The 17845-nt window shown below is 36.7% G+C and overlaps 1 protein-coding gene and 1 pseudogene across 2 annotated transcripts in view; both read right to left on the reverse strand.

Moving 5' to 3' along the window:
* The window catches only part of PIGB (phosphatidylinositol glycan anchor biosynthesis class B), a 40801-nt gene that overhangs the window by 17265 nt on the left and 5691 nt on the right, over positions 1–17845 (reverse strand). Inside the window, exons 4-6 of one of the 2 annotated variants that reach the window (XM_053889046.1) lie at positions 15963–16067; positions 13897–14027; positions 2282–2422 (exon numbers count right to left, since the gene is read on the reverse strand). In XM_053889046.1, the coding sequence (XP_053745021.1) occupies positions 2282–2422; positions 13897–14027; positions 15963–16067 (377 nt within the window). The remainder of the gene's footprint in view (positions 1–2281; positions 2423–13896; positions 14028–15962; positions 16068–17845) is intronic. The other variant, XM_019442050.2, reaches the window with a different exon arrangement.
* LOC128773186 (U6 spliceosomal RNA) lies at positions 1464–1555 on the reverse strand (annotated as a pseudogene).

A 17845-nucleotide genomic window follows, 5' to 3' on the forward strand; every position in this document is an offset into this window, starting at 1 on the left:
GGCGCTTGGGTGGCTCAGTCGGTTTAGTGTCTGACTCTTGATATTGGCTTAGGTCATAATCTCATAGTTTGTGAGTTTGAGCCCCATGTCAGGCTCTGCGCTGACAGAGTGGAGCCTGGTTGGGATTCTCTCTCTCTCCCTCTCTCTCAAAATAAATCTTAAAAAAACATTAAAAAAAAATAAAGTGTCCTTAATACATAAAAGGCTGTTGGCTAGGGCCAAACTCTATGTACCAATACTTGAGAGTGTAAGACTAATTAGGACTGTGAATCATATCTGTCATGCACTGTACAATTTCAAAGTATTTTCATATACATTATCTCATTTGTTCTTTCCTATATTTCCCTTCAAAATAAACAAGTATTTGATCTATATGAATAGGCTCCTTCAGGCCTTTTACAACTTGAAGCATGCTGATTCCCTAGACCTGGCAAACTCATGTTCATGTTTGATGTTATTTAAAACTTCCCCTACTTTATAAATGTTTCCCTATATAATGTTTCCCCTTCAAGCAGAATTAGGCTTTTTATTATCTTTTTTCCTATAACATTTTGTTATATAACTACTTAGAACACTTTATATTGCTGGTCAAGAATTATTGTTCTATCTCTTTTCCCTCCACCAATTTTGACCTTGGGAGCAGACACTGCATCTTCCTCACTTCTGAATCATCAAATGCTTGATACAAAACATCAATACTTGTTGAATGAATAAACTATACATCGTATTGCTGATGAAGAAAAAAGGCTTTTCATCTCCCTGTGTAAAAGCCTACATGATCTGAGCCTCTGCTGTCTCTCTGACCTCACTATCATGTTCTCCCAAACTCACTTTCCTTTAGCTCAGTCTCATTGCTGTTCCTCAAAAATGCCAAATACACCCTTATGTCAAGGTCTTTGCACTTGCTGGTCTCTGCCTGTAATATTCTTTCCTTATCTCATTATCTCAATTCCTTTAGGTTTTGGCTCCAATGTCACCTTATCATGGTGGTCTTCCCCATTTACCCTATAAAAAATAACTGCTTCCCTCCTACACTAGCATTCTATGCTTATCTCTTGTTATTTTTCCCTATAGCATGTATTATCAATTGACAAATATATATTACTCATGTTTTTAATGGTCTTCTCCCACTACAATATAAATTTCATAAAGGCAGGGACTTTGTTAAGTTGCTATATCTCTGGCACCTGGGACAGTACCTGGCACATACTAGGATTAAACAAATATTTACTGAATGAATATAATACATTAAAAACAATGTTAATCTGAGAAATGACAGCAGTGGCAACTTGGCTTCCAGATGATTTAGCCCTTTTTAACTCCTACCCAAAAATACTCAGACAGCATGAATACTAGTATATTAAAAAGATTATTGTTATAAGAGAATGCATGCAGCCCTTTCAATAAATAATTGTTTTGAATACTCTACTAGATACTTGGGATATGTATGATCCTAGGAGCTCAAAATTAGAAGAAACGGGTTGTTTTTTGCACAGGGGCCATGCTAATCTTCTTTGTATTGTTCCAATTTTAGTGTAAACCTTTTTGTTTTTACTGTTTATTTTTGAGAAAGAGAGAGGGAGAGAGAGAGAGAGAGAGAGAGAGAGAGAGACAGAGACAGAGTGCAAGTGGGGGAGGGGCAGACAGAGACAGAGACAGAGAATCCAAAGCAGGCTCCAGGCTCTGAGCTGGCAGCACAGAGCCTTACTGTGAGATCATGCACTGAGCCGAAGTTGGATGCTTAACTGACTGAGCCACCCAGGCGCCCCCCTAACTTTAGTATATATGCTGGTGAACTGAGCACAGAAGACATGGGTTTCAATCCCAGTTCTATCACAGCTACCAACCAATGACTCTAGCTAACTCGTTTTTAATTTTGTCTGTTTCCTCTACTACAAACTAAAAATACCTACATTGTCTAGATCCAAGAATTGTGATCATGAAATGATACTTAAATACACATTATAAATTATAAAGCCTTACACAAATATAAAAGAATCACGTATTTCTAAAATGTATTTGAGACATATTTAGGAAATGAAGTATAAAAAGTTCTAAATTAGAAAAATTGCAAAGATTCCCACTGAAGCAAATTAATTACAATTAACCATAATCATAAATATAAAAATATAAAATATAAATTTGGAAATATTGTTTCCTTAGTCTGATAATTCTCATTGACATTAAAAGATATAATAATTGACTACAAATGTAAAATCTTGTTCATAATCTATAATTTATAGGTTATTAAAATTAATAGATGGATTGTAGCCATACTTACCCTATAGGTAAAAACTGATACAGAATAAGATCAAGTTTTTTCTGTTCTTGCCAGAAATGTCTGAAGACCAAAGGTATCCATGGAATGACAGCTGTGGGACGAATTATGAAGGCAAGTGCCACCAGGGATGAGTACTTGACACTATAAGCAAGGAAAATGTGTTATAGGAAACAAGTTTAGAAGTGATCTACAATTTATGCTGTAATATAACATTTAAAAAAATAATAGCATTTTCCTTTTGGTATAAATAGCTATGTGATCTTGGGTAAGTTACTTATACTTCTGACTCTTAATTTTTCTTATCCATAAAAAGAGGTAATATCTAAGGTCTTTTCCAGCTCTGATATCCCAATTCTAGTCTTTTAAATTAAGAAGCTATTCATTGTCTTAATGTTGGTCTTGTTTGCTGAAAGGTATAATAATTTTTAGCTATACAACTCTGCCAATTGCTTTCCCGATGGAAAAATGATCAAGTCTCTCTTAAGGAGATAAAAGAAAGTCACACAAAACCATTCTCTAAGAAAAAGAAAATAAATGCATTTAAGGAAACATTAGGATTATTTAGGCAATGATGAGCTTCTGAGTACATATGATCTTCTTTTGAAAGTAAGCTGCTAATTTTATCCAAATGAAAAATATGTATGTATAATTGATTTAGAAAAACAAACCCTACTATACAAACTCTAAGAGCATGGATAGAAATGTGGATTTTTATTATTAGGACATCTCTCAATAACTGGCTAAAGGAGACTAATAATTTAATCATGAGGACTACAGACAGTAGATTATTACATGGAAATAGACTTAGCCCTGCTTAAAATTTAAAGCAAGGAAAACAAAACAACTTTATGGTACCATTATATATCTATTAACTAATAAGTAGCTATAGAGAAATTTCTGATGTTGGTGAGGATATAAGAGTAGGGATTTCAAATTCAAGTGCCTACAGAGACCACATAAATAATAAAAATGAGTGATGCAGACCATGGGGAGGCTCTGATACACGAAGGAATCCTTGCCCAAAATGTTGCTGGGCCTCTCATTTTTTCAAAAGAAACCAGAAACCCAGATTTTATGTAGGATCTCCCAATTTTAAAATGTTTCCAAGTAGTTTCTTCAAAAAACAAAACAAAAGCCACTGTGCAGGTGAAATAAAATATATTCATAGGTTGGTTTGTTTTGCATACATCCTAATGCAACCTCTGCTGTAGTGAAACTACTAACAGCATCCCCGGATGGATGTACACTTGTAGTCCTAACCTCACTCCAAACTTTCACACTTGTATTTCTTACTTTTTTTCTGAGTATTTCTACACAGATCTCTACTGGCATTCAAAATCAAAGTGTCTGAAATAAGCTCCAAACCTTCTCTGAAAACTGTTCAGTGTCTAATATTTAATAGTATCACTCAGTTTCTCAGTCTTAAAATTTTAGAGTCCCTTAAATAGCAGTATCTCATCCCACACATCCACTTTGTTTCCTTCCCATTCCCATCATTTTACATCAAGTTCTGTCACTTGTCAGGAATATTTTCATAGTTCTTGTTTTCTTTCTTTCCTTCCTTCCTTCCTTCGTCCCTCTCCCTCCCTCCTTCCTTTCCTCCTCTCCTCCCCCCTCCTCCCCTTCGTCAAGCTTTCCTTCCTTGCCTGCCTGCCTTCCTTCCTTCCTTCCTTCCTTTGTATTGCCCTCAAATATTCCTTTACTTAATTAACATCATTGTCATCAGCAACACTTACTGAGCACTTACTTTGTAAGAGACCCTGTGCTATATGTTTTATATAGATTATCACTGAATTCTAATGAGAGACGTTTTATTATCATTTTACCGAAATCAATGCTTAGGTATTCTCACACCATCATTAAATCTTTCATTTATAATAATTGCATTTTATTTTATTAAAAAAATTTTTTAAGTTAATTTATTTTGAGAGGGAGAGAGAGAGAGAATCCCAAGCAGGCTCCGCACTGTCAATGAGGAGCCTGACGCGGGGCTCGAACTCCCCAACTGTGAGATCATGACCTGAGCCGAAGTCGGACAATTAACCGACTGAGCCACCCAGGCCCTCCTGTAATAACTGCATTTTTAAAGAAGTTTGCAAAATGTCATATATTCTAAGGCCAGGAATAGTACCTGTCATGCTTATCCAGGGAAGAATGCTTATGCAGTAGTCGTCTGTGCTACATGACCTTCCCTGCTTGACTGAATCAGGGGAGGGCATCTGAACCCAGGCAATCTAAGACAGGCTAGTGTGAAACTATGTCCAAATAGGGATAATGCATTTAACAGACCTAATCAGATTTTCTCAAACTGAATGTATAGAGAATGTTGGACAGTTGGTAGTGAGGACAGAAAGGGAGACTAGCTATAAGCTTAAAATTAGACAACCAAAACAGATTCACAGACGAGGCTATAAAGACACAACAGAACAGACTTTTCCTCAAAACTGCCTTGGATTCTATAAAATTCATTCATTTCATTTATGTGGCTGAGATACTCTATAATTTTCTTCTGCGCCTGGCTACAAGGTGCCTCTTTTTCTTATTTTTATTTTTAACCTTACAGTAAAGCTCTCATCATATAGGTATGCTTAACTGAATGCCTATTCTTGCAATCAGGAGTCTAATGCAGAAATGATTTTATTTGATTTGATTCTCCCAACAACCTTTTTATATAGGAAGAATGGATACTAGTTTTTTAATTAGATCAAATTCTGGCTTTCCCCCTTTCACTATATCCTAAATACTGGTACTGCAAGAGAATTCTTTCTAAATCATATTTGGTTATGTCATGCTTTTCAAAAGTCTTCAATATTCAATAGTTTCTTACAACCTACAGAATAAAGTCTAAATTCTGCAGAAGGGCAGAAGTCCCATTTCTGACTCATCCCTTATTCTTCTCTTCTCACTACAGAAGTGAGAACACTAGAGTGTGTGGCAGAATGGACAACCTGCCCACGATAAGATAAAACCCTTTTACAGCCTGTGTTTTTGCTCATGTTGTTCCCTTTGCTTGGCATTTGCTTCCCCTGTTATACAAGCCCAAATCAGGCCCATATATATTTTTTAATTTACTTTTTAAAATTGAAGTATAGTTGATACACAGTATTATTAGTTTCAAGTGTACAATATAGTGATCTGACATGTACATTATAAAATGCTTACCACAATAAATGTAGTTATCATCTGTTACTATACAAAGTTATTACAACATTACTGACTATATTCCCAATGCTATACTTTATATCTTCATGACTTATTTACTTTATAAATGGAACTTTGTACCTCATAATCCCGTTCACATGTTTTTCCCATCCAATCACCCCTTCTCCCATCTGGCAACCATCAGTTTGTTCCCTGTATTTGTGAGTCTGTTTGTTAAGTTTGTTCATTTGTTTTGTTTTTTAGATTCCACTTTTAAGTGAAATAATATGGTAATTATCTTTGTCTGTCTGACTTACCTAACTAATATCCTCTAGATCCATCCATGTTGTTGTAAATGGCAAGATTTCATTTTTTTATGGCCAATATTCCACTGTGTGTGTGTGTGTGTGTGTACACGCGCGCGTGTGTGTGTGTGTGTGTACACGCATGTGCGTGCACACACACACATGCCAAACCTTCTCTATCCATTAATCTATCGATGGATACTTAGGTCACCTCTGTATGTTGCCTATTGTAAATAATGCTGCAGTAAACAGAAGTGTGTATTAATGTTTTCATTTTCTTTGGATAAATACCCAGATGTGGAATTGCTGGACTATATGTATGGTATTTCTATTTTTAATTTTTGGAGGAACTTCCATACTGTTTTCCATAGTGGCTGCAACAATTTACATTCCTGCCAACAGTGCATGAGGGATCCCTTTTCTCCAATCCAAGCCAGCACTTATTTTTTTGTCTATTTGATATAGCCATTCTGAGAGGTGTGAGGTGATATCTCATTGTAGTTTTGATTTGCATTTCTCTAATGGTTAGTTATGTTTAGCATATTTTCATGTTTGTTGGCCATCTATAGGTCTTCTTTGGAAAAGTGTCTATTTAGGTCTTCTGCCCATTTTTTTCATGTGATTTTTAATTGTAGTATTCTTTATGTATTTTGGATATTAACCCCTTACCAGATATATCATTTGAAAATATCTTCTCCCATACAGTAGGTTGCCTCTAAATTTTGTTGGTTCCCTTTAATGTGCAAAAAAGCTTTTTATTTCCAGGTAGTCCCAATAGCTTATTTTTAATTTTGTTGCTCTTGCCTGGGGACAAAAACATATTGCTAAAACTGACATCCAAGAGTTTACGACCTGTTTTCTTTTGGGAGTTTTATGGTTAAAGGTCTTACATTTAGGTCTTTAATCTGTTTTATTTTTTTTTGTATATGGTTTGAAAAAAGTGGTTGAGTTTCAGTCTTTTCCATGTAACCATCCAGTTTTCCCAACACTACTTTTTGAAGAGACTGTCTTTTACCCATTGTATATTCCTGCCTAGCTTTGTCATAGACTAATTGACCACAGAAGTGAGGGTTTATTTCTGGGCTCTCTTTTCTTTCTTTTTTCTTTTCTTTCTTTTTTTTTCTTTCTTTCTTTCTTTCTTTCTTTCTTTCTTTCTTTCTTTCTTTCTTTCAGACAGAGCATGAGCACACAAAATGGGGGAGGGGCAAAGGGAGAGGGAGAGAGCGAATCTCAAGCAGGCTCCATGCCCAGTGCAGAGCCTGATGCAGGGCTCAATTTCATGACAGTGAGATCATGACCTGAGATGAAATCAAGTCATATGCTTAATCTAGTGAGCCACATAGGCACTGGGCTCTCTGTTCTGATCCATTGATCTATGTTTTTATTTTGGTGCCAGTACCATACTTTTTTGATTCCCGTAACTTTGTAGTATAGTTTGAAATCTGGGAGTGTGATACTTACTGCTTTGTTCTTTCTCAAGATTGCTTTGGCTACTCAGGGCTTTTTGGTGGTTCCATACAAATTTTAGGGTTAATTTCTGAGAAAAATGCTATTGGCACATTGATGAGATAGCTTTGGGTAATATGGACATTTTAACAATATTAATTTTCCAATTCATGAACAAGGTATATCTTTCCATTTACTTGTGTCATCTTCAGTTTCTTTCATGAATGTCTTATAGTTTTAAGAGTACAGGTCTGGGGCACCTGGGTGGCTCAGTCGGTTGAGCGTCCGACTTCAGCTCAGGTCATGATCTCGCGGTCCGTGAGTTCGAGCCCCGCATGGGGCTCTGTGCTGGCAGCTCAGAGCCTGGAGCCTGCTTTAGATTCTGTGTCTCCCTCTCTCTCTGCCCCTCCCCTGCTCATGCTCTGTCTCTCTCTCTGTCAAAAATAAATAAACATTAAAAAAAAAAATTAAAAAAAAAAAGAGTACAGGTCTTTCACTTCCTTGGTTAAATTTATTCCTAGGTATTTTTAAAATGCATTTATAAATGGAATGGTTTTCTTAATTTCTCTTTCTGCTAGTTTGTATAGAAACACAACAGATTTCTATATATTAATTCTGTATCCTATAACTTTACTGAATTCATTTATTAGTCCTAATAGTTTGTGTGTGTGTGTGTGTGTGTGTGTGTGTGTGTGTGTGTGTGTGTAGACTTTATGGTTTTTGATATGTAGTATATTAACTGCAGTAGTGAGTTTTACCTCTTCCATACCAATTTCTTTTTCTTGTCTGATTGCTGTGGCTAGGACCTCCAGTACTATGTGGAATAACAGTGGTGAGAGTGGACAGCCTTGTCTTGTTCCTGATCTTAGATGAAAAGCTGAAAGCTTTTAGCTGTGGGTTTGTCATATAAGGCTTTTATTAGGTTAAGGTATGTTCCCTCTGTATCCACTTTGTTGTGAGCTTTTATCCTAAATGGATGTTGAATTTTGTCAAATGCTTTTCTTAAATTTTTTTTAAAGTTTATTTATCTTGAGAGAGAGACAGTGTGAATGGAGGAGAGGCAGAGAGAGAGGGGGGGAGAGAGAGGGAGTCCCAAGCAGGCTCTGTGCTGCCAGCATAGAGTCTGATGCAGGGCTCAAACCCATGAAACCGTGGGATCATTACCTGAGCTGAAACTAAGAGACAGATGCTTAACTGACTAAGCCACTAGATGCCCCTTGTCAAATGCTTTTTAACCTTCATTTTGTTAATGTGGTATATATATCATGTTGATTTGCTTATATTGATCCTTGCAACTCTGGTATAAATTCCACTTGACTGTGGTAAATGATAACTTTTAATGTATTGTTGAATTCAGTTTGCTAATATTTTGTTGAGGATTTTTGCATCTATATTCATTAGGAATATTGGCTCATATATTCTTCTTCTCCTTCTCTTTTTTTAGTGTCTTTGTCTAATTTTGTTATCAGGGTAATGCTGGCCTCACAATGAATGAACTTAGAAGTGTTCTTTTGTCTTCAATTTTTGGGAACAGTTTGAGGATAAGTACTAACTTTTCTGTAAAAGTTTTATAGAATTTGTTTGTAAAGCCATCTGATCCTGGACTTTTAGTGGTTAGGAGTTTTTTGATTGCTGATTCAATTTCATTAATAGAAATCAGTCTGTTCAGATTTTCTATTTCTTTCTAATTCAGTCTTGAAAGAATACATGTTTCCAAATTTATCCATTTCTTCTAGGTTGTCAAATTTGTTGGCATATAATTTTTTGTAGTACTTTTATAATCCTTTATATTTCTATGGTGTTGACTGTAACTTCTGTTTCATTTCTGATTTAAGTCCTTTTTTTTCTTGATGAGTCTGGCTAAAGGTTTATCAACATTATTTATCTTATCTTTTTATTTTTTATTTATTTTTTTATAATTGTTTTAAGTTTATTTGTTTTAGAAAGAGAGGGGAAGCATGCACACATGGCAGGGGCAGAGAGAAAGGAGAGAGAGAATTCCAAGCAGGTTCCACACTGTCAGCGTGGAGTCTGATGTGGGGCTCGAACTCACGAACTATGAGATATGACCTGAGCTGAAATCAAGAGTCAGATGCATGGGGTGCCTGGGTGGCTCAGTCGGTTAAGCGTCCGACTTCAGCTCAGGTCACGATCTCACAGTCCGTGAGTTCGAGCCCTGCGTCAGGCTCTGGGCTGATGGCTCAGAGCCTGGAGCATGATTCCGATTCTGTGTCTCCCTTTCTCTCTGCCCCTCCCCCGTTCATGCTCTGTCTCTCTCTGTCTCAAAAATAAATAAACGTTAAAAAAAAATTAAAAAAAAAAAAAAGAGTCAGATGCTTAACCAACTGAGCCACCCAGGCACCCCCTTTTAAAGAATCAGTTGTTAGTTTCACAGATATTTTCTTTTTTTAAATTTATTTCCATTGTGATTTTTTATTGTTTTCTTCTACTAACCTTGGGTTTTCTTTGTTTTTTCTACTTCATTTAGGTACAAGGTTAGATTGTTTTGAGATTTTTCTTATTTCTTGAAGTAGGCCTGTTTTGCTATAAACTTCCTTCCTAGAATTGCTTCTGTTGCATCCTAAGGATTTTGCAATGTTGTTTCCATTTTTATTTGTCTCAGTATTTTTTGATTCCCTCTTTGATTTCTTTGTTGACCTATTGCTTGTTTAGTAGCATGTTTTTGACCTTCACGTTTTTTCCCCCCATTTTTTAAAAAACTGTAATTGATTTCTAGTGTTATACTGTTGTGATCAGGAAAGATGCTTGGTAAGATTCCAGTCTTCCTAACTTTATTGAGACTAATTTTTAGCCTAATATGTGATCTATTGTGGAGGATATTCCATGTGCACTTAAAAAAAAAAAAAACATATTCTGGTGTTTGACGATGAACTATTCTATGTCTGTTAAGCCCATCTGATTTAATGTGTCAGTAGAGCTACTGTTTTCTGTCTGGACGATCTATTCATTGTTGTAAGTGGGGCATTAAAATGTCCTCCTACTACTGTATTTCTCCTTTTAGGTCTGTTAATATTTGCTTTATATATTTAGGTCCTGCTATGTTGGATTCATATTTACAATTGTTATATCCTCTTGTTGGAGTGATCCCTTTATCCTTATGTAATGTGCTTCTTTGTCTCCTATTATAGTCTTCGTGTTAAAGTCTATTTTTGTCTAAGTATTACCACCACTTTTTTCTTCACTTTCATTTGCATGGAATATCTGCATTCATCACTTTCAGTACATATTTTTTGGTCTGAATTGAGTCTCTTCTATGCAGCACATAGACTGGTCTTTTTTTTTTTTTTTTTTTTAATCCATCCAGTCACTTTATATCTTTTGGTTGGAGCATTTAGTTCCTTTACATTTAATATAATTATTGATAGATATGTACTTATTGTCATTTTGTTAGCTGTTTATTGTTTGTTTTTGTAGCTCTCTGTTTCTTTACTCTTGTGATTTGATGACTTTCATAGTGCTTTGCTTGGATTCCTATTTTTTTGTGTATCTGTTATTGATTTTTAGTGCCATGAGGTTCATGTATAACACTATGTATACAACAGTTTAAATTGACAGTTGCTTATATTTGAACACATTCTAAAAGCACAGTACATTATTCTCTGCATGATTATGTATTTGAGATCATATTTTACATATTTTTATTTTTGTAGCCCTTAACTAATTATTATAGATGTGGTTGATTTTACTAATTTCGTCTTTTTACTTTTACAAGTAAAAAGACAATAAAAAATAATTATTGTCTTTGAATTTTTATACTAGCTTTAAGTGATTGATCTACTACTTTTACTGTATTTAAGTGATTGATCTACTACTTTTACTGTATTTTGCTTTTGTAGTGAAAATTTTCTTTCATAATTTTCTTACTGCTAGTTATGGACTTTTCTGCTTAAAGGATTTCCTTCCACATTTCTTGTAACACTGGTATAGTGGTAATGAACTTTAACCTTCTGTCTGGAAAACTTTTAATCTCTCTTTAATTCTTAGTGGGTAGCACATTCTTGATTATAGGTTTTTTCATTTCAGCTCTTTGAATATATCATGCCAGTCTCCCTGGCTTGCAAAGTTTTGGTAAAAAATCAGCTAGTAGTTGTATGGGTGTTTTGTTGTAAGTAGTTGCTCTTCTCTTGCTGTTTTTTAATATTCTCTAACTTTACTTTTTGGCATCTTCCTTATTATGTGTCTTGTTTTGGACCTCTTTAGGTTCATCTTCTTTGTGGCTCCCTGTGCTTCCTGGACCTGGATATCAGTTTCCTTCCCCAGGTTAGGGAAGTTTTCAGCTATTTTCTCTTCAAATAAGTTTTCTACCCCTTTCTCTCTCTTCTTTTGGGACCCATATAATGCAAATGTTTGTCTGCTTGATGTTGTCCTAGTGTCCCTTAACCTTTCCTCATTTAAAAAAATTCCTTTTCCTTTAGTTCTTCTGTTTGGATGATTTCCACTACCCTGTCTTCTAGATTGCTCTTCTGCATCCTCTAATTTGCTGTTGATTCCCTCTAGTATATATTTCATTTCAGTTATTGTATTGTAAAGAACTGATTGGTATATATATATATATATATTTTTTTTCTTCTATCTCCTTAAGTTTTCACTGAGTTCATCCACTCTTCTACGTTCAGTAAGCATCTTTATGACTATTACTTTGAATTCTTTATCAGGTAGATTGCTTATCTCCATTTAGTTTAGGTTTTGTTGTTTTTTTTTAACTGAGGTTTTGTCTTATTCTCATTTACAATATATTCCTCTATCTTGTTTTATCTCTCCGTGTTTGTTTCTTGGTTTTAGGTAGATTAGCTATGTGTCCTGTGTTAAAGGTAGTGTCCCCTGGGCCTAGAAGTACAATTCTCCCTGGTCACCAGAACCAGGCATTCTAGGGGTATCCTCTGTATGGGCTGTGTGACCTCTTGTGATTAGGCCACAAATGCTGTGGGCGTGCTGGGTAGGCTAGCCCCTGGCACAGCTGGCTGAGGGGCCTGGCTGTGGCTGCTGTGGACATGCTGATGGATGGCATTAGGCCTCAGTGTGGCTGGCTCTGAAACCCAGCCACAACTAGTGTGGTATGCTGGTGGGCAGGGCTATCTACCCCCATCCCAGGGCTGGAGTCACTGTGAAGGGGTACCAGTCCCAACAGAGGCTGCCCCCTGGGTGGGAGCTGCTTTGGAGGGGCACCTGCCAGGGTGGGTGGGTTGGGTGGGGCAGGTCTGCAGGAGAATGATGAGCTATGCTAGTGAGGTAAATGGAAAGTACTAAATTATTGCTTGCCAGTGTTGGGCTAGCTAGGCTGAAGGTGGACAAGAAAAATGGTGTCTACTGGCACTTCTGTTCCTGAAGAAAGTGCCCAGCCTCTCCAGTACCCTAAAATTTGTCATTAAATCTTATGTCTGGCTCAGGTGATTTTCAAACTGCTGCCTCTTTGCTGGTTCTTGGATCAAGTGATACTGTCTGTAGGTCCTTAAACAGCAGAGTCTAGATTTCCTATGGGCCTCGGGTCTTCTGGAGTTAAACCCTACTGATTTCAAAAGCAGACATCATAGGGACCCATATTCCTGATGCAGATCCCCAAGAAGGGGGTGTTCCTGATGTGGAGTTGATCCCCTTTCTCCACAGAGAAGACCTCTACACCTGTGATGTCCCTCCTGCTGTGGGTCACTATTGGATACTTCTCAAACTACTGTTTTTCCACTGGGTCTAAATGGTAAGCAAGCCTACATGTGAGCCTTCCAAGTGGGAAATCTCAGTTTCCGATAGCACTTGGGGACCCCGGACATCAACCTTGTCGATTTTCCAAGCCAGATGTACTGGGCGCTTGTTTCTCTGGTACAGATCCCAGGACCTGGAGTGCCTGATGTGGAGCACCAATCCCTTGCTCTTCTGTAATAAATGCCTAGCTGGTGAGAACCCTCCCTATTGGGTGCTGCCATTCTGTTGGGGGGGGGGGGGGGTCGTGAGACTGTGTCTCTGCCTTTTTTACCTATCTTTACCCTTTGTTGTGGACAGCAGTTCATCTCATTTTTAGATCTTTTTTGGTAGGCAATAATCCATATGTTCCTGTAGAGTTGGTATGTTTGAGGGAGGAGGTGAGTTCAGGATCTTCTTATGCTGCCATATTGGACCTAATCTCCTGGATCCATAAATTTTTTTGTCTGCCCTTCCATATCTCTTTTCCTTTACTCTAAACTTGTTCTGTGTGGAGGGATGCTGACCTGTCTGGACTACATCAATGAGCCCACTTGCTTTCTGGCTTCTGGTTGGCTTTGGTTAACTGGAGGGCAGAAGAGTTGAGTCAGAGTATTTTAACCACCACCCCCTGCTTTCTCCTTGCTATGGCTAAAGGCTGGCTGTGCCTGTCTCCTATTGGGGTCCTCTCTGAAAGTTACAGTTCTATATGGATTCCTGTAACAATTTCCTCTCCTTGGGGACGAAGGAGTAACAGAAATCTCCTCCTGTGACTAGCCCGGGGGTACTCTGATTATCTCCTTATTGACTTTTCTAAACACTGACTAAACATTTGTACATAGTCCTTTTATTAAACTGCCCTTCATTGCCTAGTTTGCATATATCTGTTTCCTACTATAATAAATATATCAACTGAAAATGTGTGGTTTTAATAAACTTGAACATTAGGGAGTCCACCAGACATTACATATGTTGATATTTAAGATTTTTCAAGTTTCGTACATGATTATTAACAGTAATATATCTCACCTGTTCATAGACTTTGAACCTTCCAAAGGATAGTAGAAAAGAGCAATTATAGTGAGAACAGTTTCCATGGTGTTTGTAAGAGTTCTGGTACAGCAATACCACGTGAACCAAGAGCATAACTGGCAAAAAAACTAAGAACAATTATAAGCAAACATATATTGAATGGGAAGTGGAAAAGCTCGGTATTACCTTCTTCTATGGAAAACAGCAAGTCAACATACTGCAAAAATCACATCAAAAGGTAAATGATATTGAAAACAGACATGCCCAAACATTGTTTCCAAGAAGTTATATTACACACAGGTCTGTGACGATTCCACATATATATATGTTAAAGTTAAGTTTATATTTTCAGGTAAATTCTTATGGCATTGCATTTGATTGAAGTCTCACTTCCCACTAAGAGAAGGCATAAAACAGGTTGATGATAGAGCTTAGAGAAGACTGAAGTTCATAAGTAGATTCTTCCAGTCAGTATTCCTGAAAATTGCCTTTTATTACTGACAAGTCTTTTGACGGTTTTTTATTGACTTTGGTTGGGAATGTTGCCTTATATTTTGATGAAAAATTAAGACAGCACAGGAGAGAATAAAAACATGACTATCAGGATGTATCGTTAAATTTTAATTTGGAAATTGACTAAAATAATAAACCAGTTTTTGGGAGAACATGCAAACAGAACCGTCAAGTCTACAAAGCAAATGTCTTCCAAAAAGCTTGTTAGCTGGTGCAAGGATGTTAAACTAGCTTCCTGTCTCTTGAAATGTAGCCTTTAAAAAATGTTCCAATTGTTTGTGGATTTAAAGACTTTTCTTAAACCAGAAGAATCTAGTACTGCTACTCTGGAGTAAGGATTTCAAAGGCATTATGCTTTTGCCATTTTAGGTTGAGCCTTCAGCAATGTACAGTATATAGAGACTGATTTTATCCTTGAATCAAATTAGGAAGGAGTCAATCACTACTCCAATCTGTCTTTTTAAGGCAAACAAACACCCTACCAGCAGATGTCTTATTAATGATTACTAAATTATTGATATTTATTAATAAATATTTAATAAATTATATTCCAGAAATGTGTTGATTGATTGGTCACTTGGAACTTGGAACACATTTTCCAGTAGACAGGATTAAAAAGGCAGTAAGATTTCTAAGCTGGCTCATATAAGTTTATTTAATTTAGGAAAGAGCCAAGTGAGGTTAACCACAATATTAAAGAATCCAATCACTCTTCAGAATATGGTTTCAATGGGAACCACTGAATGGCTGAATCCAAGACTGAGTGTGAGATCAGGAATCTCCCTACTGTGAAATAAAAAGTCTGACAAAAGACAGTTTTCTACACTACATTCTCTCCCTTACAGAGTCTATTTCAAACATTCTAGCTAGAGGTGAAGGAATGCTTCAGTGAAAACGTACTTCTTAGGCTCAGTCTCAGGTAGCTAGAGGTAGTGAACAAAGCCTGTAAACAGTGGATGTGATCTGTGAGGTAGGCAATTCCTACTGAGTTTTCTTTTTTTAAGAGTTTTTTTTTTTTAATGTTTATTTATTTTTGAGAGAGAGAGACAGAGAGAGAGAGAGCATGCAGGGGAGGGGGAGAGAGAGAGGGAGACACAGAATCTGAAACAGGCTCCAGGCTCTGAGCTGTCAGCACAGAGCCCAAGACTGGGCTCGAACCCACAAACTGCGAGATCATGACCTGAGCCGAAGTTTGACGTTCAACCAACCAAGCCACCCAGGTGCCTCTAGCAATTCCTACTGAATTTTATGGAAGGTGAGGCAAGGACTCTGACAGGTTTGATGAGTGAAGGTCCTTAAACAGGCTGTTCCTAGGGTTCAGCCTCTCACAGATTTTGAGGGCATCAGTGGCTTCTGTCACCCAAGGTGCAATCAGAAGGAAATATATGGCATGCACCACTTGCATTTTGTTATTCTTCATTATGGAAGTACCTCGAAAAAGTTGTATAAATTATCTTTTGAAGCTGTTTTGAGAATTGATATTTTTCCATGTGTTTCACGCCTGTAGGAATGAAGTAAGTGACATAGTTTCTAAAGTGTTTAGGACTTACCACCCATTTTGCCATTTGCTGATTTTCTAGTTGCTTCATTAATGAATAAAGCCTGATGTCTGCTACAGCAGACAGAAGTGCTTGGGCAAGTCTAGGAATCCAAATCTTCAACAGTTAAAAAAAAAAAAAAAAAGATATTAAAAACATCTTAATGGTTCATGTTGAATTATCATAAGAAATCAACAAACTGATCCAACTATCAATTAAAGGCCATTCTTAGTACAAAAATAGACAATATAGTATTCTTCTGCAAAAATAGTTTTGTTTTTTTTTACAAAAATTATATTAATTTTTCAGGGAAATGCCCAAGGTAGTTTTATCATTCTCATTCTTGCTCTGTAATTTATATATTACAACACTACTACTTTTAATTTAGATAGCCAGCAAAACATTTCATTGTGTTAAGATTCTATTTTACAAGGACATTTAGTGGTTTTTGTTAAATTTTTATGAACTATATACAGTAATGTGTACTAGGTATCATACTAAGTACTTTATATGTATCAGCTCATTCAGTCCTGCTAACAATCCCTGTGAGATAGGTACTACTTTATAAGTGAGGAAACTGAGGTACAGAGAGGTTAAATAATTTTCCCAAGGCTGCACAGCTAGTTAGTGTGGAAACCAGAATTCAAACCCAAGTCTGCCTACTTCTAAAGCCTGTGCTTTTAACTACTAAGTTACATTACTTCCCCATCCTGCAATAAAGATGATAAAATTACTTTTTTTTTTTCATAAAAGGACAAGTATTCCACAGTTATAGAAACATAGTAATCAGATGACATTAAAAAGTAATTTAAGGGGAGCCTGGGTGGCTCAGTGGGTTAAGCATCTAACTCTTGATTTCAGATCAGGTTATGATCTCCCTGTTCGTGAGATTGAGCCCTGGATCAGGCTCCGTGCTGACAGCCAGAGGCTGCTTGGGATTCTCTCTCTGGCCCTCCATTGCTCACACTCTCTCTCTCTCATAATAAATGAACACTTTAAAAAAAAAGTAAATTTAAGAGTAAAACTAAAGAATAAATGTACTATAACTTAATTACAGTTAGTAATTCTAATGCTACACATTGACATCTTTGAGAGTTTTAAAACAATGTCAGTTATTATTAACAAAATAACACAATGATAGAACACAATTTAAACTTAGTTTGTTCAAGGGTGCCTGGGTGGCTCAGTCGGTTAAGTGTCCAACTTCAGCTTAGGTCATGATCTCACGGTTCATGGGTTCAAGCCCTGTGTCAGGCTCTGTGCTGAACTCTTGCTCAGAGCCTGGAACCTGCCTCAGATTCCGTGTCTCCTTCTCTCTCTGCCCCTCCCCAACTCGTGCTCTGCCTCTGAAAAATAAATAAATGTAAAAACAGGTTTTTAAAAAAAAATTTAATGTTTTATTTATTTTTGAGACAGAGAGACAGAGCATGAACAGGGGAGGGGCAGAGAGAGAGAGGGAGACACAGAATCCGAAACAGGCTCCAGGCTCTGAGCTGTCAGCACAGAACCTGATACGGGGCTTGAACTCACAGACCACGAGATCATGACCTGAGCCGAAGTCGGACACTCAACTGACTGAGCCACCCAGGTGCCCCTAAAAACAGGTTTTTTAAACTTAGTTTGTTCAAAAGATGTGTTTCTAAAAATATATGTAAATTTGTATTTCTGTTAGATCAGTCTTTATTAACTTTATAGTTAGAGTGGCTTTACTATCAGGTATCAGTGGCTTCTAATACTTTATGTTCCTTTTCTTTTTCAATAATCTGTAAATTAAAAAATCTGTAAATTAATGTTTAAGTCTTAAAGGTATGCTGTACTTCATAATTTCACTTAAACTGTGTCCTGTAAAATACAGCAAAAGACATCTATGTACATACCTTGTTTACTCTGCATAA

Source organism: Panthera pardus, unplaced genomic scaffold, assembly GCF_024362965.1.
Source record: "Panthera pardus isolate Hobbes unplaced genomic scaffold, ASM2436296v1 HiC_scaffold_24, whole genome shotgun sequence".
Taxonomy (NCBI): Eukaryota; Metazoa; Chordata; class Mammalia; order Carnivora; family Felidae; genus Panthera; species Panthera pardus.